Genomic DNA, 20,781 nt, shown 5'->3' on the forward strand with positions numbered 1-20,781 from the left:
TTCAAGATCTGCAAGGACCATTCTCAAAATATCTTTGCAATAGTTGCAGGAATGGGGGGACACACTCAAGCACCAAGCAATTCCTCAGACTCTGGGAGAAAGCTGCTGCCCAACTCATTTTGTATAAAATTCCAGGATTCATTTTTTCCTCTCCCCCCATCCCCTTCCTAGCTTGAGATGAGTTTTAAGTCAAATTCCCCAGACAACTTATTCCAAGAGGAGTCCTTCTGAAAACCATTCAGCTGCCATGGAACAAGATAGCTGAGGGCTGGTTTACACAAAAACACCCATCTCTTGGACTTCCATATCATCCAGAAGTCATGTGTGTGAATAGGTCATCACAGATCAAAATACCACAGGAGAAGCCTTCACCACATCACAGACATAATGAGATGTCTCCAATCCTAGCCCTACTCAGAGTAGACCCATTGAAAACTATGACCATTATTAGATCCATTATTTTCAATAGGTTTACTCAAGTATAACTTACATGGATACAACCAGTTGATCTTTTTCAATAGAATCAGGCCCCATATTTAGCTGCTAGTTAAGAATTGAGTATTCAGAGCTAAGAGAAACCACGCATATCTACATATATGTGTAAATAAAGTATAGGCAGCTTACCTTGGACCAAAATACATTTTAATGAGATGGTGGAAAGTTGAGAGAAACTCAAGGCGCACAGGAGAAAATGGGGACCCTTTAAAAATAAATAATCAAGATTATGGTCTGCGAGCAAATTTCAAGAACTGTAGCTCTAAATCGTCCAACGATAAATAAAAGTGAGTATTGGCTGGTGTAATTTAAGTAGCTATAATCATATTCAACTACCCTACAGATGAATAAAATCTCAGCCTAGGATTGAGAGCCCACTCTGAATTGCGTGCATTGTTAAAGAGGAAAGGGGCAAGATTACTTGGAAGTGGCCTCAAATGCAAGAATGCTGTGCAGGAGTCAGTGACGCCACATCCATCATCCCACAGAGGCTGCTACACAAGGTGGGCACAAGAGTGTATGAGGGAAATAGCTGCTGAAGCAAACTGCTGTCTATTAAGAATCATCTCAGAGCTTAACCCCACCCTGCCAGCAAACACACTGTTATAAGAAAAACATTCAGAAAGAGCAAAACATACTGTGAAAACGTTTATTTCGTGGCTTGGGGGTTCTATTCCCCCCCAAAAAAAAATTGTTACCGTGCTTTTGTTACTGTTTTGTCCTCCATCACTTGAGAGAATGTTGCCCAGGAGCTTCATGTGACTCAGCCTCCACACTCACCGGTCTTCACATGGCTTTCTCCAGTCTCTGCTGTACTGGCAGAGACTTCAGCATCTCCTTAGCACTACATGCAAAGCAAGGAATACTGTTGACATGGCATTTGAGGTCTTGATAAAGGAACCTCTTTTCTGAGCATCCTGAATCAATGCATTCCAATTTTAATTTTACTAAAGGTAAAGGTAAAGGTACCCCTGCCCGTAGGGGCCAGTCTTGACAGACTCTGGGGTTGTGCGCCCATCTCACTCAAGAGGCCAGGGGCCAGCGCTGTCCGGAGACACTTCCGGGTCACGTGGCCAGTGTGACATCGCTGCTCTGGCGAGCCAGAGCCGCACACGGAAACGCCGTTTACCTTCCCGCTGGTAAGCGGTCCCTATTTATCTACTTGCAACCGGAGGTGCTTTCGAACTGCTAGGTTGGCAGGCGCTGGGACTGAGCAGCGGGAGCGCACCCCGCCGCAGGGATTCGAACCGCCGACCTTTCAATCGGCAAATCCTAGGCGCTGAGGCTTTAACCCACAGCGCCACCTACTACAAAGGGATTAAACAACAACAACCAATGAATTATTAGGACAGGAGACTAGGAAGGGTTGGTGGCAATTTATTTATTCTCTGCTGCGCTGCAGGAAAGTGGGAGTCTGTGGGTCTTGGGCTTCCCTTGCTTTTGGAGTGCACCTCTCAACAGCCCTGAAAAGTGTTCTTCACCCTTCCTCTAAGGCTGGCTGAATTAATCTAAAACACTAAAGGTAAAGGTAAAGGGACCCCTGACGATTAGGTCCAGTCATGACCAACTCTGGGGTTGCAGTGCTCATCTCAGCTTATTGGCCGAGGGAGCCGGCATACAGCTTCCGGGTCATGTGGCCAGCATGACTAAGCCGCTTCTGGCGAACCAGAGCAGCGCACAGAAACGCTGTTTACCTTCCCGCCGGAGCAGTACCTATTTATCTACTTGCACTTTGACGTGCTTTCGAATTGCTAGGTTGGCAGGAGCTGGGACAGAGCAATGGGAGCTCACCCCGTTGCGGGGATTCGAACCGCCAACCTTCTGATCGGCAAGTCCTAGGGTCTGTGGTTTAACCCACAGTGCCACCCGCATCCCTAATCTAAAACACTAGAGACCACTAATAATAGGTGTCAGGAGAAATGAGGACAAACTTCCTCTGGATTGCACCCACTGGTAAACAGTGGTTTGTGAACACACAACAGAGGATCCCTCCAAGATGCCCGTACTCGGGCTATAAGGATCCTTCCCTCCTCACTGCAGTTACAAAACAAGCAGCAGCAGCAGGGAAACGAGTGTTTAACAGGAATCCGTTCACAACTCTGAACTTTACAGGAGCAAACCATCATTGCCAGGCTTTCCAATGGACAAACCTGGATTGGAGGCCCTCTAGTGGCAAAGTCGTTATGGTACAAGGCTGGGGAAAAGGACCATACAGTATGAAGACTTTGCGCCCAATATGGGAGTAATTGTGACCTCATGCAGAAAAGTGCCAGGATGGAAAGAGGGGAGTCCCCCATGCCAGCTGCTTTATCCCCCGACTGGGCACCTCCCTGGGAGAAAACTGGCAGGACAGGAGTCTGATGGGACAGAGGCAACCAGCATGGCAGAGGACGGCATCCCTTTCTTTGCTTGGAACCAATGCTCCCCTGCACACAGCTGGCACTCTAGCACAGAGGAAGGAGTGGGAACTTTAGTGGCCCACAGAAGTTGCTGAACTCCATCTCTCACCGCCCCTCATCAATGGCCAGGCCGGTGGGGCTGCTGGGCATCGCACATCTGCAGGGCTGCAGGATCCCCGGCCCTTACAGCATCTCACAAACACCTCCCAGAAATGCCATGCTTGGCCTTGCATGAAAAACCACAGTGTTCAATGGTCAGGAGTGATGGGAGTTGTAGTCCAGCAGCCCACAGCTTCCTTAGCTCTGGAATACCATACTGCCAGTCTAAGAACAACTGGTGAAAGAGCTAGAGTAACGTGAGTTACCAAGTTTCAGGTTCCTCTGGGCACCCACAAGCAGGGACAAAATTGAGATGGCACTGACCCCCCCAACAGGGCCTTCTCAGTGGTAGCTCCCTCTTTGTGGTGGCCCCCTCCCTGGGGAGCTGCGCCTGTCTCCCTCATTGTTGCCTTTCAGGAGGAGTTTGAAAACCTGTTTGTTTACACAGGTGCCTTCGGTGGCTGAAGGACACTGGATACTGGATGAGAGAATGCCTTTTCCAAAGAGGTTTAGAGCTGTAGCTCTTCTTAGAAGGCTCTTTAAACCATTGTTTAGTGTCTGATATGCTTACCGCCCTGGGCTCTTGAGGGCTGGACCTAAATTCAATAAATGAATGAATAAATGTGGCCCAACATTTTCCCCAACCCCGCAGATTGAAAAGATTGAATTGTCTACAACACCTCTGGCCAGACTGGATCCCTCCCGAAGTTTTGAACTGCAGTTCTCACCTGCCACAGCCAGAGCAGCAAATCTGTGCCCCCTTTTCAAGGGCAGGCACCACCTATAGACACAGCGTACAGGGCCTGTTGGCACCCTGCTCCTCCAAAGAACCCTATGAAGTGGGCTTGATTTATGACTTTGGGAGGCGATGGGAGGGGGGGGACCCAGGGACCCTTGGAGGAGAGGGGGCGGGCCTTGGGCCAAGCCCCCCACACTGCCAGGGCACCACCACTGGCCCTCCAAGTCCCGCTTTTCTCTACAAGGAGGGCTGACGTATATATCCAGAGAGAGGCTTCATGCCTTCTTCCACGTACCATGAGCGTCTTCAGGTGTCCCAGGATGAAGAGGCTGTACTTGGCTCAGGTGAGGGTGACATTCAGACGCTGCAGACTCTTCAGGAACCTGGAGAGGGCAAAACAAGCCACAGGTGAAGCTGGGCAGTGCCCCCCCCGTGTCCTCCTAGCTGACCACCGTGGGGTTCACTAAATCCCTGTCAAAGTTTCAAGAGCATTAGAAATGCATTTGTAAGTGCACTACTAAAAGGTTGCAGGCATTCCTACCAAGGTTTCCATGTCTATGTATAATTTCAGTGGGCCTCCTCTGAGTAGAGACAACCCCCTGCTGCCATGTTTCTGCTTTACATTTTTTATTGGAGGCCCTGATTTTCATCAATTTCATTAGTGGTGAATATTTATTAGTGATGCTCATTTATACATGGTTTTTCCCCCTTGCTTTGCAATATTTTAGCTTCTCTCTGGCTCCCACATAGGCTCTTTATGAAATACCTTTTAAGATTATAATTTAAAACACTCAAAATGGTTGCTTATCGATAGCTTTAATTATCATTTAATTCAATTGTTCCTTGGGTGCCTCCTTTATTGGACATCATTTGAGAGCAAAGTGAGAAGTTTGGGGCATAAATCTTAGACGTCAGTCCATGATCTGCTTTTGCAATTTCAGCTACACACCCCCACCACCATGTGGCTTTCAAGCACACAGTGCCCTTCCACCCCCCCAGGTGGAAAGGAAGTGGGCTGGTGGTGGGAACCAGCTTTAGCCCTTAGCCACACACACACATCCCTGCAGCACAAACCATTGGCGGATTAATATTATTTGTTGTGATTCATGTGAAAACTCTCTCGTTAATATTTCAAAACTGTGCCTGAATATTTTATTCATTCCAAAGGTGACTTGCAAAACAGAAAGGCACCATTAGCGCAGCTGTGACCTTTTTCTCCTTCTCAAAAAAACAGGAAAAACCCAAACCTATAAAGGAAAACCAAAAGAAATGCAGCCCTGTTTGCCTGATTTCACCCCATCAGCCGTCCGTGGGGCCAACAATTCTGCCAGGTCACATCTGAGAGCACCAAACCCATTGCCTGCCAGGGAGGAGAGGGGTTTGGGGCTCCATTTCTCCTCTCCCCCAGTGAGACACAGCGGAAGCTCCCTCAGAGAAGCCATTTTGCCAGCGTCAGGAATGGGAAGTTCATTGGAGTAAGAGAGCTGCAGTGACGAAGCTCACATGGCCTAGGCCTGCCCTCACCCCTGCAAAGACTTTTGTGGGACCACAAACCTCTCCTCTCCTGAATTCCCTTATGGGCATCGCAGGTGGCTGCAAGAATGCGGCCAGTGACCAACAGAGGCTCTAACAGACAACTGTGACTTGTAGACAATGGCCCACACACTTGACCACCCCAAGGATTGCACCCAAGCCCTAGAATTGCCAGCAGAGGCACCCCAGTTGACACATCACAAGGCAACAGCAGATGTAGACTGGAGAGGTTACCAGAGTCACTGAGTGGGAATATATCCTGTATTTCACACACTGCTGTTGCATAAAGAAATGATTGGGGAGGTATTTTTGTACTGAGCTATCAATCTGCATACACCTTACTATCATCATCATCCAAGAAGAGAGGTCCCTGCCCCAGGGAGCCTACAATGTACATTTTAACAACATGGAAACAACACAGGGAGAGAAGTTTTTATTTTATGAAATAAGTAGGTGCAGGCAAGTCCGGCAAGGGATGGCTGCCCAAGTGTTCTTCAGCAGCAGGGAAGGCCTCAAATGAAAGGCCTCACCAGCGACATCACTTTTGAAGGAAGATAGGGAGGGTCATGGCGCACTGCAAGTGTTCTTGGAGTGGGAGTTCCAGACACAAAGGGTCAGCAAGGAAGTATCAGGGGAGTTGTTCAAAGGAACAGGAGGCCTTCCGGCCACTGAGGGTGGTAGAGATGAAGGAGTGAAGGTCACTGGTCAGGTGTTCCAGAGAGCAGGGAAGATGGTGGTTGGAGGAGAAGCTTGTCTGCGGCTGCAGACTCCACATGCAGAGGCAGTCCACCTCTGAAGACAAGGTGCCCAGCTTGTAGGTTTCCTAGAAGCATCTGGAGGCAGTGAGGTGTAGTGGCTGGAGTGCTGGACTAGGAGCTGGGAGACCAGGCTTCAAATCCCTGCTCAGCCCATCAAAGTGGGCGGCCGTGTGCCAGTCACTGCCTCTCAGCCCAGCCTACCTCACAGGGTGGTTGTGGGAATTAAATGAGGAGAGGGACAACCATGTACGGCACCTTGAGCTCCTTGGAGGAAAAGGTGGGATATAAACACGATGAATAAATAAACTGGACCCTTGGCTTCATCCAGCAGGGAGATTATGGACAGACCAGGCTACCTATTGCACTTTTGTACAGCACAGGGATGGGGAAACCCTGGCCCTCCAGGTGGTGCTAGACAGTATCTACCCACCCCCACAACAGGCCATCCTGACTGGGGCTGTTGGGAGTCCAGCAGCATCGAGAGGGACACATGTTTCCCAGCTCTGATCTAAGAATTTCACTTTTTAAAAAAAGAGCTCAGCAGCAGCTTTGCATAAATATAGCTACTTGCCACTATACAAATCCAGTCAAGTATCAAAGAGCACATAATTCAACAGTATCATTTCAGAAATGGTTAGAAAGAAAGATTATTATTTTTTAAGTATCAAATCAGGTTGCCAGAAGGAGTCAGGATGGATGCCTATGATCATGTGCAGAATTTTCACTCACCTGAGTACTCACCTATAGTGCCTGAGCAAGTGTATTCCCTCCCCCCTCTAAAACACACACGCACACACCCCGGATATGATGTCCAGGTGTTGCCAGACTACAAGTCCCCCCATCCCTGACCACTGGACCTCCTGGCTGGGGCTGCTGGACTCCAGCAACATCTGGAGAGCATAGCCGACCCACCACCGGACTTGGGGGTTCTGAAAAATCCAGGATAAAGTAGAACCTTTGTCCACATTCAGGTTCATTCATCCACATTCATTCGTCTACTTCTTCTCCTTCAATGTCTGTTGACTTGAGGTGAGATAATCAATAACAAAAAGATGACTACGCACATGTCAGTTTTCAAGGCACGGTTGTAGACGTAGTTAGAAGGGAAGAGGCAGATCTCAGGGTGCATCCTGTACTGAGTGGTCAAGCGCAGGACTGGAAGCCTGTCAATGACTTTATTCTGGAGCTGCGCATCCAGCTGTCTGCACAGCCGCTCCATCAGAGACTGCCCGTAGCCGTATTCCTCAGCTGTCTGCCAATGTGGGAAAGAAGCAAGAGAGAGGAGGAGGAATGAGATTTTCAGTGTGTGGGTCAGGTGCAGACAGCAACTAAAGAACAACAGGTTGCCATGTGAAATTGCTCCCTGCTCAGGGTATACAGTTAACAAAAACTACTGCAAGTAGCCACAAAATAAAGGGTATAGAATACAATGGTCAGACTTAACCTCTCAACATATGCCACCAGATACTTGACACCATTTGAAAATTAATTCTGAACCCAATAAAACAAACCTTTTTTTATCTATACCCTACAAAATGCTCAACAAATTAACATTGAGCAGTATGATCCTGTAAAACAGTTGTAGGTATCTGATTTAGGCATTGAAATTGAAGAGATGGATTGGAATAACCTGAAGGGAAAAAAGAAAAAAGAAGAAAAAAAGGTGAATCACCCTCAACTCATATGAGAGAATACAGTTAAGCTATTACATATATGGCATCTGACCCCACTGAAATGCACCTGTATTAATAAATCAATCTCACCTTGGGATTGGCAAGGTTGTGATACAATTGGTACAATTTTCCACATGGGGTGGACAAGAGAATACGTACAGCCTTTTTGGCAAAAGGTGTTCATATAAATAAGACACACCACAGAAGTACAGTGCACACCAAGTTTAGGACTGTTAACCACTTTCAGGGAAAAACAACTTAACCTTTACTACAGATAACTGATCACTTATTGTGGCAGCACGCCTATCGGTGACACACAATTGGAAGAGACTGGAACATTTATATGTTTCTCGCTGGAAACGAGTGTATGGACAATTGCCTTACTGAAAAAAATTGACAAGAGAGTACAAGCACTGAGCAGCACAAGAGCAGTAGATTACTTTATTGACAGTTGGAATCCTTCCATTGAGTTTTCAAATGATAACCTGCACAACTGTCATCCATATACACGTGTTCTCATAACACAGGAAGAGTGCACGTGCCCGCTCCACGTTATCCCCAGGGGGCAGGACACACTGAGCACTCAGCTCCCGCGGGGAAAACGCAGGCCTGACAACTATTAAAACTTCGGGTTTCCTGCCTTCATTGCCGCCATATGCGGGGTAAAAAGAGAGTGTTACTTATGCGGCGTCCTTCCCTCCTGAGACATTTCTATGTCCGTGAGGAGGTCTCTTTTTTAAATAACGATGACGATAATGATGATGTAAGGCTGTGTGTGTGTGTGTGTGTGTGTGTGTGTGTGTGTGTGTGTGTGTGTGTGTGTGTGAGAGAGAGAGAGAGAGAGAGAGAGAGAGAGAGAGAGAGAGAGAGAGAGAGAGAGAGTGAGTGTGTGTTAGGCTGCGAAGGAGCTCCCTGTGTGCTCTATGGCGGAAGCGCCTCGTAAGACTCGCCTCTAAGGAGCCTTGGGAGAGCGGAAGTCGCGTGACCCAGAAGAGGAAAGACCTGTGAAAGGAGTGGGGGGTGGGAAATGTCTGTGTTTTTGCGGTTGCTAGGCGACTTTGCGCTGAGGGGGCCTTTGCGGGCGAAGGCGGGCCAGGTGGGAGCCGTTTTATTTTATTATTTCGATTTCAATTTTTATTATTCTGGCCGTTTTCATGCTGCTAAATAATCACGGCTGTCTATATAAAAAAAACTCGATGCAACCGCAAATAGAAAATGAGTTAAAATTCATAAAAACCAGAAATCAGTTAAAATGCCTGTCGGGACAATCTTTTCCAAAGACAGCTTATAAGGCTGCGCTGCCGTTTACCTTCGGCGCCTCTCACAGCACCTGACAGGTGGCAATTCAACAGGTCGGGCACGGTTCTTCGTCCCCAGCCATGCGGGTGGAAGCATCTCCTGCTAAGGTTGCTTTTAAAAACCACAAAGATGATACAGGTCAACTTCGTTTATTAATTTGGGTAGACTAATGTGTCCATTCCTTGACAAAAGCCTCTCCTAAGGGTTTTGCGTGATATTGCCAAGTTGTCATTGGTCTGGTATCCACTCTTCCTGTGGCTTTTATGAGGATTATTTCATTCCATTTCTTACACTTTAGATGTGTTGTAAGTTCGAAAGCACCTCCGGGTGCAAGTAGATAAATAGGGACCGCTTACCAGCGGGAAGGTAAACGGCGTTCCGTGTGGTGCGCTGGCTCGCCAGAGCAGCGATGTCACGCTGGCCACGTGACCCGGAAGTGTCTCCGGACAGCGCTGGCCCCTGGCCTCTTGAGTGAGATGGGCGCACAACCCCAGAGTCTGTCAAGACTGGCCCGTACGGGCAGGGGTACCTTTACCTTTACCTAAGTTGCTTTGAGTAGCGCCGGACAAGTCTAATTAGCAATAATGCTGTGAAGTTCTTTTAACATACAAAGTGCTTTTGAGGCACTAGGGTGTATTTTCCTACACAACAGCCAGGTGAGGTAGGCCATCCACCTTTCTATGGATGAGGATGAGAGAGACAGTTACCTCTTTTTCTTCCCTTTTCTCTCTGTTTCTTGCCTGGTTTTTAACATTGGTATCATTGTCCATCTTTTGCAATTTCCTCTTTTCCAGAAATGACATCTGAAATTCAGCTTCTTATAAGTTTCTATAATGTAAGGGGGAAATTCAATCAGCACCTTTTGTTTTGCTTTCAGCTCCCTTACTATGTGGGTGGAAGGACGTTCTTTGGATGCACCCATTTTAAAGCACCTTCTGGCCTGCTACGACCACATAAAGGTGAATAAAACCCTTAATACTTTATAATATGTTGACTTGGGAGAAGCTTATGTGCTGAAGCCTGGTTTCTGTTTTCTTAATTTTATTTGCACAGAGGAGGCTATCCAGATGGGCCAAAGAAGATCAGCTTCTACTTTAGCTGGTCATGTTTGCTAACTGTATTCTATATTCAGGTTGCACTCCTGTATGTAGTTACCTGGGAGTAAGTTTTCTGGAATTCAGTGGGACTGGCTTCTGAGTAGATATTTTAATTATATCTGTTTATTCATTTATTATTGTGACTTTTGAGTTGACATGTTCATTTTAGTTGTTATTATCAAGTCATCTTTGCCGTCACCAGGTGGTTATTTATTTATTTATTTTGTATGCCTTCCTTCAGGCAAATATTACCGGGCAGTTGACAACATAAAAATACAAATGAGAACAAAAAACATAACAAGGCCAAAGAAACCTCAATAACCCCCCTCCCCACACACATTTAAAAGGCCATAGAATGTTAATCAGACGAAGGCCTGGTTATAGAGAAATGTTTTTGCCTGGCACCTAAAGATAAGTATTTTTTTTAAAAAAATCATTTTTATTAAAGTTTGGAAAAAGGGATACAAAGAATATTATCTATTATATTTTTATCAAAACTAAAATGTTAGCCTAAATAAAAATGCAGACCAAAAAGAAAAAGAAAAGAGGAATAGAGAAAAGATAGAGAGACGGCAAGAGAAAGAGAGAGATAAAGAAAAAGGAAGAGAGAAAGAAAAAGAGGGAGAGAAAAAAGGAAATAAAGGAACTTTCCATTCTGTCCGCTGTATATAAACATTATTCTGATAATCCACTCCAATATGTAATGAAGGTGCCAGGCATGCCTCCCTGGGGAGAGCATTCCACAAATGGGGAGCCACCGCAGAAAATGCCTGTTCTTGTGTTGACATCTCCAGGGGCACACAAAGAATGACCTCAGATGATGATTGCAGGGTCCTGGTCAGTTCATATGGGGAGAGGCGGTCCTTGAGGTATTGCAATCCTGAGCCATTAGACGCATCTGAGGCTGGTTGGGCAATGACCCATTTGCCCTAATGGGTCTGGCTACTGGCTGTAAAGGTTGGAAGTGTTGGAGATTGGTGGTTACTGCCATTTACCATTTTTAAAACCCAGGTAGGTAAGAGAGCATCTAGGTACATTCTCGCTTCCTTCCTTGGGCCAACAAAGTGGGGGTTTTTATATTCCAGATGTCTTCTCAGGCTCTAGGTAATTGAGGAAAATATCCTGCTGATTACTGAAATGAGGCAGCGAGGGCATAACTGCACTTTCCTCATGTTTGTTTTGTCAGAACCATAGCAAGTTCTGTGGATCAGCTGCATAGCATCTGCCTTGCGTGCTAAAAGCCCCAGCACCTCCAGGTAGGGCTGAGAGAGACCCATTGCCTGAAACCCTGGTGAGCTGCTGCCTGCCAGGGTAGACAGTACTGAGCTAAATGGACCAAGGCCTGACTCAGTATAAGGCAGACACCTATGTTCCGAATCATTAATACAAATGTAGGTTATTGCTGGATATTAATGAATCTGATGGTAGTGATGAGCCAGATACTGCACAGAACTTCTACAGAATCTTCCACAGATGACACAAACACTCCCCCCCCCCTGTCGTTTTCCTCAGAGATTCCCCAGAGGCCTGCCTTGTCCAGGATTTCTACAGCTGCTTCTGCCAAATCTGGAGAGGATGTTGTGCTCAGGTGGGGCCTCCTCCTAATCCCCATAGCGACATTTTGCCTTGGAACGTGGCAGGTAAATGCAAATGCTGAATCTGAGGGTTGCTTTGTGAGTCCTCTTGATTCATGGCCAGTGTTCAGAGATGTCTTCAGTTACAGCTCATAGCCAGTGCAAGAACCTCTACTGTGAGTTGTTTCCAAAATTAGTCATTATCAAAACAAACAAACAAAAATCCTTCCAGTAGCACCTTAAAGACCAACTAAGTCAGTTCTTGGTATGAGCTTTCGTGTGCATGCACACTTCTTCAGATACACTGAAAGTGTGCATACACACGAAAGCTCATACCAAGAACTGACTTAGTTGGTCTTTAAGGTGCTACTGGAAGGAATTTTTTTTTGTTTTGACTATGGCAGACCAACACGGCTACCTATCTGTAACTAGTCATTATCAAAGATTGATATTAACAGGCATTTCTATCATAGATACATTAATTTCATTGTGTTTGCCCAGTTTAACTTAATGGAATTCAGTCTATAGTCTTTTCTATTGGCTGATGACATGTAGTAGTTTTTATTTGAATAGAACTAATAAGCATTTGGAGTGCCTGGCGTGCTCTGGTCCATGGGGTCACAAAGAGTACTAAACAACTAAACAACAACAACAACAAATAAGCAGTTAGGGAATTTGAGAGGAAGAACCCACATTTTCCTTCAAATGTGCATTTTGTTTTGCTTTAAAGGTGGAAACAAAAACTTCGGTTTTTCGTAATGCAAATACTTCTCTAGTAGATCAGCTATCCTGTCTTGGTGGGAGGGAAATTTTGTGCTGGGGAGGGCAAATGTACGTCTGGTGTTGCCCTCAAGGCCCCTAAGAGCCCTTATGCCCATGTCAGATTCAACGGCGGAAATGGAAGTTGAAGTTGATCTCTGATCTGGAAGCCAAGGTGGCAGCAGAACCGATCCCACTCCCAGCAGAGTAAGTATGTGAACTGGCTTGGAATCAGTTAAACGTGTGGAGGGTGTGTGCTGCTTTTCAAAGTGCCTGTGCCACTTTAAACAAAGTAGCCCTTTTTATATTCTGCAGAATTTAAGTAGGTGAAGCTGTTCCTTGCCTTGGGCTGCAGCTCAGCCTCTCTTTCAAACCTGCTGCTTTCTGTCCTTTGACAGCTTCTCAGAGATAAAGGAGTTGGAATACAGACCTGTCAAGGTCCGAGGGTATTTCATTCATGACAAGGAGCTGTACATCCTTCCACGTTCATTGGTTGATTCAGAGAAAGAAGCCAGGGATGCTGGCCAGCTGATGTCCAATCCTGAGAGTGGTGCCAATGTCATCACACCCTTTTACTGCATAGACCTTGGGTAAGTATATTAACTGACAGACAATTTTGGCCGCTGCCCTGTACTCATTTACTGGCAAACAATCTCTGTTGAAATCTGTTGAACAGACATGCATAGGATCGTGACATTAGAGAGGATCATGGCCCTTCAGTAAATACAGTCTATATATATTCAGATTCTGCCTCAAAACCATGAGGACCTGAAATGTTCTGCACTGTTTTTATTTAAGTCATTCTCTGGATTCTGTAAAAGGAGTCAGAGCTTGTTTCAGAATGTACTTAAACCTGTGATGATTCATTCTTGTTTTTTAACTTTTCCAAAAGTATAAGTGAAATTACATGAATTTAATTATAGGAGATAGGCATATCTCCTATTATCAAATGTATGTAATTTCACTAATATGTCTGAATTTTGCCTAGCATAGGTTTCTTTCACGTTGATAACAATGTCTGAACCGTCATAACGTAAAATGTCAATTTTCCAGGCACCTGACCATGTTAGTCTGTTGCAGAAAACAACAAGAGAGAATTCTGCATCTTCAAGGCCAACAGATATCTTCTGCCCTAGAACCTACTCTAAGGTGCATGGGCTGGTTAGCTAAGTGAGTGGATCTACTCTGAGCACAGAGAGGAGAGAGAAAAACCACTGCTGTGGAGTCAAAAGCCAAGTTACACTAAAGAGAACTGTTATGTTATGTTAACAGTACTATGTAGGGCACTCATAATAGAATCCAAACAGAGTCCAATCAAATTGCCACAATGTTGATGGCTGTGTTCTTAACTCTTCCCAGCTGGCTAGCAAAAATAAGTTTTATATAAATGGTCTTGTGAGTAAGCCAAATTGAATAAATGATGCTTGCTTCTGAGTATAGAATTACAATGTTAGGTGCATTACAGCAGAAGTGGACCCTCCAGATGTTGCTGAACTACAACTGCCATTGGCTCCAGCCAACATACCCAACAGCCAGTGGTACCTGGAGTTGTAGTTCAGTCAAGATCTGACATGCCAAACATTGTCGTGCTTTAGGGGGCTGGGATACTTCCATGCTTACAGTTTATTGTCTTCTCTCTCTCCCTTTCCCCCTGACCCTGCAGGATCACAATCCTTGTCAACAGAGGGTTTGTCTCCAGAAAGAAACTTAAGCCAGAGACCAGGTTGCGAGGACAGGTAGGTAGCAAGGGATGGAAACTACCACATTATATATCATAAGACATTGTGTTCTTTTTTTAAAGGACAGAAACTGCTATTTGACTCTTCCTTGTAGATCCAAGAGGAAATTGAGCTCACAGGGGTGGTGAGGCTGTCGGAAACCCGCAAGCCATTTGTTCCAAAGAACGACATTGAAAGGAATTGTTGGCATTACCGGGACCTGGATGCCATGGCAAGAGTGACAGGAGCTGAGCCCATCTTCCTTGATGCAGACTTCAGTGAGTTCCCCAAGGACCTGGCTGTGTAGTCTTGGCTTTTAATAGGAGTGGACTGCCACAGGCTCCTGACTTTGGGCCCCATCTGCATTTAAAACAGTATCATAGCACTTGACACGGTCATGGCTTCCCTCAATGAATTCTGGGAACTGTGGTTTGTTAACAGTGCTGAGAGTTGTTAGGAGCCCACACACACACACCCAATTCCTCTCCAAGAGCTACAGTTACTAGTGGTTTAATAGTCAATCCCTCTTCCCAGGGAATTCTGAATCATAGCTCTGTGAAGGTAAATTGGGATGGGTGATATATTGATACTTTGTTCCTTACCCGTATGAACTCCAGACCACGATCAAGGTTTCATATTTTTTCACCCTGTAATATATTGAGAATGCACTGCCCAGCTGGGCTTGCAGACCCAGCAGGCAGGAAGCAGCACTTTATTGCAAGGTAAAGCCAAGTTTACTGCAAAGTAAATGACCATTTCCTGCCTGCCCAATCTGTTCCCCCCCCCATAAGATCCACTTGTGTGCATCTTGCTAGGCAGAATAGAAACCCAGAACGGTATCAAGCTAAGCAGGGTTTTGGGGTCTCTACTCTGCCTAACAAGAGGCATGGTGTGTGCCTTAAAGCCCCATGGATCTTATCGGGAGAAAAAGAAAATTTGTTTGCTTATTGGAATTTTCATTCCTCAGCAGTGCCGTGGGAAGGAGATTCTAATCAGCAAACAAAGTTTCTTCTTTGTGACTTGGCTCCTTCTTGTATTCAGGCAAGGAGGCATCAATTTACTTTTGCAGCAAAGGGCTTTATGCATTTGGAAACTAAGGTGCAGACAATGCTGATGACTGGGCTGCTGTCAGTTCAAATTTTAATTGCTGGTTTTAGATATATTGTGATGTATTTTAAGTATTGTTTTTAACCAGTTTGTTTTTATTATTCTTTATTATATGACTGATGTTTTCAAATGTTGTAAGCCGCCTTGAATTCCAACTTGGCAGGATATAAATATATTACATAATAAATAAATAAATAAAATAATATGAGAGGCAGTGGGGTGGAATCCATGCACATTATTCTGAGTTTTTTTGGAGGATGAACACTATACAGATTTAGTAAGTAACACATATTTTGACATATCTTTTTTATTGGTTTGGTTCAATATTAAGAATATTTTTAACTGTAGGAGTTTGTTTACACATTTAAAATATATAAGACATATCTACATTAAATTATAGAGTAGTATTGAGTAGAGCTACACACATGCAGAGCTACATAAACGCAAGAATTAATTTCAGTGGGGACAAATGTGAGGTTCTCCACTTAGGCAGGAAAAACCAACTGCACAAATAAAAGATGGGGGACACCTGGCTTGCCAGCAGTATATGTGAAAAGGATCTAGGGGTCTTATTAGACCACAACCTCAACATGAGTCAACTGTGTGATGCAGCAGCAAAAAAGCTAAAGCTAAAGCTATTCTAGGCTGCCTCAACAGAAATATGGTGTCATAGTCCCGCTCTATTCTGCCTTTGTCAGACCACAGCTGGAGTACTGTGTTCAGTTCTGGGTGCCACAATTTAATGATATTAACAAGCTGGAACATGTGGAAAGGAGGGCAGCCAAGATGATCAAGGATCTGGAAACCTAGCCTTATGAGGAACAGTTGAGGGAGCTGGGTATGTTTAGCCTGGAAGAGAAGACTGAGAGGAGATAGGGTAGCCACCTTCAAATATCTAATGGGGTGTCACATGGAAGATGGAAGCAGCATGTTTTCTCCTGCTCTGGAGGGGGCAGGATCCGGATGAATGGAGTCCCACATAGTGTAATGCCACTTATGTGAGAGCGCGGGTGGCGCTGTGCTCTAAACGCCGTTTACCTTCCCGCCGGAGCAGTACCTAATTATCTACTTGCACTTTGATGTGCTTTTGAACTGCTAGGTTGGCAGGAGCAGGGACTGAGCAACGGGAGCTCACCCCGTCATGGGGATTCAAACCGCCAACCTTCTGATCGCTGCTCTGGTTTGCCAGAAGCGGCTTAGTCATGCTGGCCACATGTCCCGGAAGCTGTACGCTGGCTCCCTTGGCCAATAAAGCTAGATGAGCGCCACAACCCATGAGTCGTCCATGACTGGACCTAATGGTCAGGGGTCCCTTTACCTTTACCTTATGTCAGAGCCAGGTGTGGATTGGGTAGAGCAGCCATTTGGTTGGTTTGCTATGCTATACAGGGGGTGAAGTCGGACAGGGAGTTACACAGAAAATCTGAGCATGGGAGAGCTGTATCATTGGCAAGGAGAGTGAGATGGGAGTGGGAGTTGAGAGCAGACTACATAGGTTTTCACTTATTACATAAAAGTAAGCTGCCCCTGGTGTTTGAATTTCTTTTCTAAAGGGTCATATTGCATTTGGTTCTGACTCACTGCTGTCTCTCTCTTGCAACCAAAGAAAGCACAGTTCCAGGGGGGCCCATTGGAGGCCAGACGAGGGTGACGTTACGCAACGAGCACCTGCAATACATCATTACCTGGTAAGTGACAAAACAGTTGGAGTTTTTATCTAGAGCTGGGCGATATTTGAAAATCATGATGCAGGAAAAGCTGTGAAGCCAGCTAATGCTTCTTTACAGCTCCATCCTTATTTCAGATGTAGTGATATATCTGTATATTGTTATGTTTAGCTAGTGACAATATTAAATACCATATTAAATAAAATAAAGCAGAATATAGAAAATCAAGAAAAATTGCTAGCAAAATCCCCTAAAGATAAAACATTGAGTAAAAATATAAAATTATTGCAAATACAGCTTTCAGCATTGCTAAATAATGAGATTGAAAACAACATCAAATGGATGAAACAAAGGTTCTTTGAAGCAGGGAATAGACCAGGACGACTACTCGCATGGCAAATAAAGAAAAAATGAAAAGAAAGTCAGATAAATAAAGTAGAGCACAAAGGGAAGGTTTATGAAACGGAAGATGAAATCAATAAATGTTTTGTAAAATACTTCACAAAACTATATAAAAGAGGGTTAGAAACAGAACAAGAAATTGCAGATTACTTCTCAAAGAGGAAAATACCTAAAATAAGCAAAGAGAAAGTGGAACAGTTAAATGCCCCAAGTACGGTAATGGAATTACACCAAGCAATTTCTAGTTTGAAAATTGGTAAAGCTCCTGGCCGAGATGGACTAACGTCGATCCACTATAAAAAATTGGAAGATAACATAGTCCTGCCTTTATAAAATCTAAAGTTATCAATAGGAGGAAGAGTTTCCATAATAAAAATGAATGTCCTTCCCAAAATGCTCCATCTCTTTCAAACAATTCCCATAATATCTAGAGAAACATGTTTCGAGGAGTGGAGGAAAGATATGACAAAATTCATATGGCAAAATAAGAAAGCTCGCATAAAATTTAAGCTCCTGACAAAAAAGAGAGGGGAGGTCTGGCGTTGCCAAATTTAAAATTATACAGTGAAGCAGAATGCCTTAGATGCCTGAAAGAATGGATCACTTTAGAAAATGCAGGTTTATTAAGACCTGGAGGGCTTTAACACGCCTACCTCGCATATGATAAGATCAAAATCCATAAAGGCTTCAATAGCCACCTAATTAGAAATGCATTATTTAAAGTCTGGAGTAAGTACAAAACGAGACTGGAGCCAATGACACCATGGTGGCTCTCACCTCTAGAAGCCCATGCCATGAAAAAACTAAACATGAATAAGGAATGGGCAACTTAGAGAGATTTGATAAGGGAAGATCAAGGTAAACTTAGAATAAGACCATATGAGGAAATAAGGCTTTATGTCTCCAGCAGATGGCAATATATACAACTTGGAAGTGTATTTAGCTTGGACTTGAAGAGAGGCTTTGCTAAAGAGAATTCAATAATGCACAAAACATTATTTAAAAACAAAAAAAAATTACTATCTAAAAAGTATAACCTTTTGCTAAATTTGGACATGATTGACGAAGAAGTGAAAGAGACAGTGATTAAATGGGCGCGAGACTTTGGCCACACAATATATTTAGAGCAATAGGAGAAACTTTGGCAGGAAGATACAAGGTTTACCGCCTGTAGTACAATAAAAGAAAATTTCATCAAAATGTTCTACAGGTGATATTTAACACCAGTCAAATTAGCAAAAATCTATAAACTGAAATCCAATCTCTGTTGGAAATGCAACAAGGAAGCTGGTACAACAATGCATATGTGGTGGGTAACAATTCTCAGGGCCCTTAAACCACAATATGTGGTGGAGTTGCACCCCAATTACGGTAAGTACTTCTGGGAAAAATTCATGAGTTGAAAAAAATGCTTAAAATCCCAGAGGCATACCTACTGGGCCTTTTAGAAAATACCGAAATCGAAAAAAAGAATTTTCTTATGCACGACCACTGCAGCCAGGATAGTAATAGCATCTAAATGGAAAGCTAAAGAAACTACCTACCAAGGAGGAATGGATTCTCAAATTAAATGAATATTTAAAATTGGCTAAATTAACAGCATCCATATGTCAGCAGTCAAATAAAAAACTAAAAAATGAATGGCAATGCTTTGATGGTTATATGACAAAACATTGCTCTAAAAAAGACATGCTAATATGCTTGGATTAAGAATGTAAATGCATCAAAACAAAAAATTATTAATGACATATGTACAGTGGTACCTCGGGTTATAGACACTTCAGGTTACGGGTTTTCAGGTTATGGATGTGCCAAAACCTGGAAGTACCGGAACAGGTTCCCTCCAGGTATCAGCGCTCGTGCATGCACAGAAACACCAAAACGCAACCTGCATGTGCGCAGACGCAGCGCTGCGGGTTGCGAACGTGCTTTCCACACGGATCACGTTCGCAAACCAAGCGTCCACTGTATGTATTTAGAGAAAATAAAAATAATCAGAATGCAATGATAAGGGTAAAATTGATTCTAAAGATGAGTAGCGGTGGAGGGAAGTTAAACAGGGTGGTGGGTTTATTTTATTTTATATATTGTATAATGATTTAATGTTTCTTTTCTGTTATGTATTATTATGTATATTTTTTAATTAAATTGTATGACGGAACATCTAAATAAAAAACAAAAAACCTGATTCTCATCAAGGCCACCATCAAAATAAGTAAAATGCACGGATGTATATTTTGCAGTTTCCATGATTCTGGTTCTCACTCTTGAATTTTTGGGAAATGATTGTTTATTAAATGGCCAAATCAATGTGCCGAATAAAAGCAATGATGCATTGCAGGGGTTACACTAGATGACCCTTGGGTAAGGTTGGCATGTCTGGGAGTTCCCAGACATGTTCTTTTAGGGGCCAACAGGCCCATTCAGGGGTACTTATGAATTTTAAAGGAAATGTCTGGGTTGGGGGGACAGTTTTATTTTGCCTGACTCGGGCTGCTCTGCACACCCTGGCCGCTGCCTGCCTGAGCCAGGAGAGGCGTACAGGCACTCTGAATTCCCTGGCTGCTGCCAGCCCAAACTGTGTGGCCGTGGCCCCGCACGCCCCTTTCCCCAGCTCACTGTACTCATTATATGGCAACCCTTTGCATACATTTCTGATCCTAAAATTGTGTGCCCTTTGCAGGTTAACCTTGTCTTAACACTAGCTTTCTCCCTTCTTTGCAGGTATGGTTTATGTGCAGCTACCTCCTACATGTGGTACAAGAAATTCATTCAGAAGGTTCACCTCTAAGACTTACAACTCCTTGGTGCAAGCTTGGCCTCAAAATGCTCACAGGAGCTGCAGCCCGTCTCTGAGCTCACTATACAGAGGAACAGGCCTTCTGACTTGATTGCAGCACTTCAGTGACCAGAGCAAGCAGACCCAAGCAAGGAAGACTCGTTATGTTCTGCTGAAAGTCGGCTGCAATATATTAGTTGCAGTCTTGCCCGACTGACCTGGGAGTAAGCCCCACTGAATTCAGTAGGACTCATTTCTGGGTAGGCATGGTTAAGGGAGGAATTAGGATGATGGGGGCCTTAACAGGGAGGGTGAAAGCCTTTCAAATTGTAGTGCTTATCTTGGGTTGCTTAATGCTATTTAATCAGAAATGACATGAAGGAAATCAGGATTCAAGAGTATTAGTGTTTGGGCAAATAATCAGCATGTTGCTGATAACAATATGATGCAAAGTTCCATGTAATGAAGTAGTAAATAAATCATGTCGCATATACAGCTTTGTTTCTTCTTGGCAACAATAATGACATCAAGTCCCTATCAAAAAGAAGTATTGTAAACTTCTGAAGTTCCTAGTTGCAGGGTATTTCAATTGCAGTCTCCCCTGTGAGCTGATCAATTTCTGTTGTCTTATCAAGGCAGCTTATGAAATGTTCTAGAACCCAATATACTTGTAGCTAACATTG

At 44.2% G+C, this 20,781-nt stretch overlaps 2 protein-coding genes across 2 annotated transcripts; one reads left to right on the forward strand and one right to left on the reverse strand.

Annotated features, from left to right (window-relative positions):
- Positions 1 to 1,130: 1,130 nt before the first annotated feature.
- Positions 1,131 to 8,271, reverse strand: LOC310836341 (putative helicase senataxin). The gene is made up of 4 exons (XM_083721472.1): positions 8,182 to 8,271; positions 7,088 to 7,275; positions 4,028 to 4,115; positions 1,131 to 1,339 (listed from the first exon to the last, which is right to left on the reverse strand). The coding sequence occupies exons 1-3, from the start codon at positions 8,194 to 8,196 to the stop codon at positions 4,073 to 4,075; spliced, it is 246 nt and encodes an 81-aa protein (XP_083577598.1). The 5' UTR covers positions 8,197 to 8,271; the 3' UTR covers positions 1,131 to 1,339; positions 4,028 to 4,072.
- A 366-nt stretch (positions 8,272 to 8,637) lies between these two features.
- On the forward strand, positions 8,638 to 20,591 carry SURF1 (SURF1 cytochrome c oxidase assembly factor). The gene is made up of 9 exons (XM_083721428.1): positions 8,638 to 8,792; positions 9,873 to 9,954; positions 11,605 to 11,732; positions 12,550 to 12,632; positions 12,824 to 13,015; positions 14,089 to 14,161; positions 14,259 to 14,421; positions 16,857 to 16,938; positions 20,044 to 20,591. The coding sequence occupies exons 1-9, from the start codon at positions 8,724 to 8,726 to the stop codon at positions 20,108 to 20,110; spliced, it is 939 nt and encodes a 312-aa protein (XP_083577554.1). The 5' UTR covers positions 8,638 to 8,723; the 3' UTR covers positions 20,111 to 20,591.
- The last annotated feature ends 190 nt before the right edge of the window (positions 20,592 to 20,781 follow it).

The sequence above is a fragment of the Podarcis gaigeae genome (genome assembly GCF_964106915.1).
Source record: "Podarcis gaigeae genome assembly, chromosome: Z".
Taxonomy (NCBI): domain Eukaryota; kingdom Metazoa; phylum Chordata; class Lepidosauria; order Squamata; family Lacertidae; genus Podarcis; species Podarcis gaigeae.

What these genes read in the sequence shown, in the direction of transcription:
- SURF1 (XM_083721428.1), top strand. Translation starts at nt 8,724, where the DNA reads ATGTCTGTGTTTTTGCGGTTGCTAGGCGACTTTGCGCTGAGGGGGCCT. An exon ending in TGCGGGCGAAGGCGGGCCAG is followed by an intron (nt 8,793 to 9,872) that starts GTGGGAGCCGTT and finishes TTTTGCTTTCAG; the next exon opens with CTCCCTTACTATGTGGGTGG. An exon ending in CTGCAATACATCATTACCTG is followed by an intron (nt 16,939 to 20,043) that starts GTAAGTGACAAA and finishes CCTTCTTTGCAG; the next exon opens with GTATGGTTTATGTGCAGCTA.
- LOC310836341 (XM_083721472.1), bottom strand. An exon ending in CGTGCCTTGAAAACTGACAT is followed by an intron (nt 4,116 to 7,087) that starts GTGCGTAGTCAT and finishes TGCCCTCTCCAG; the next exon opens with GTTCCTGAAGAGTCTGCAGC.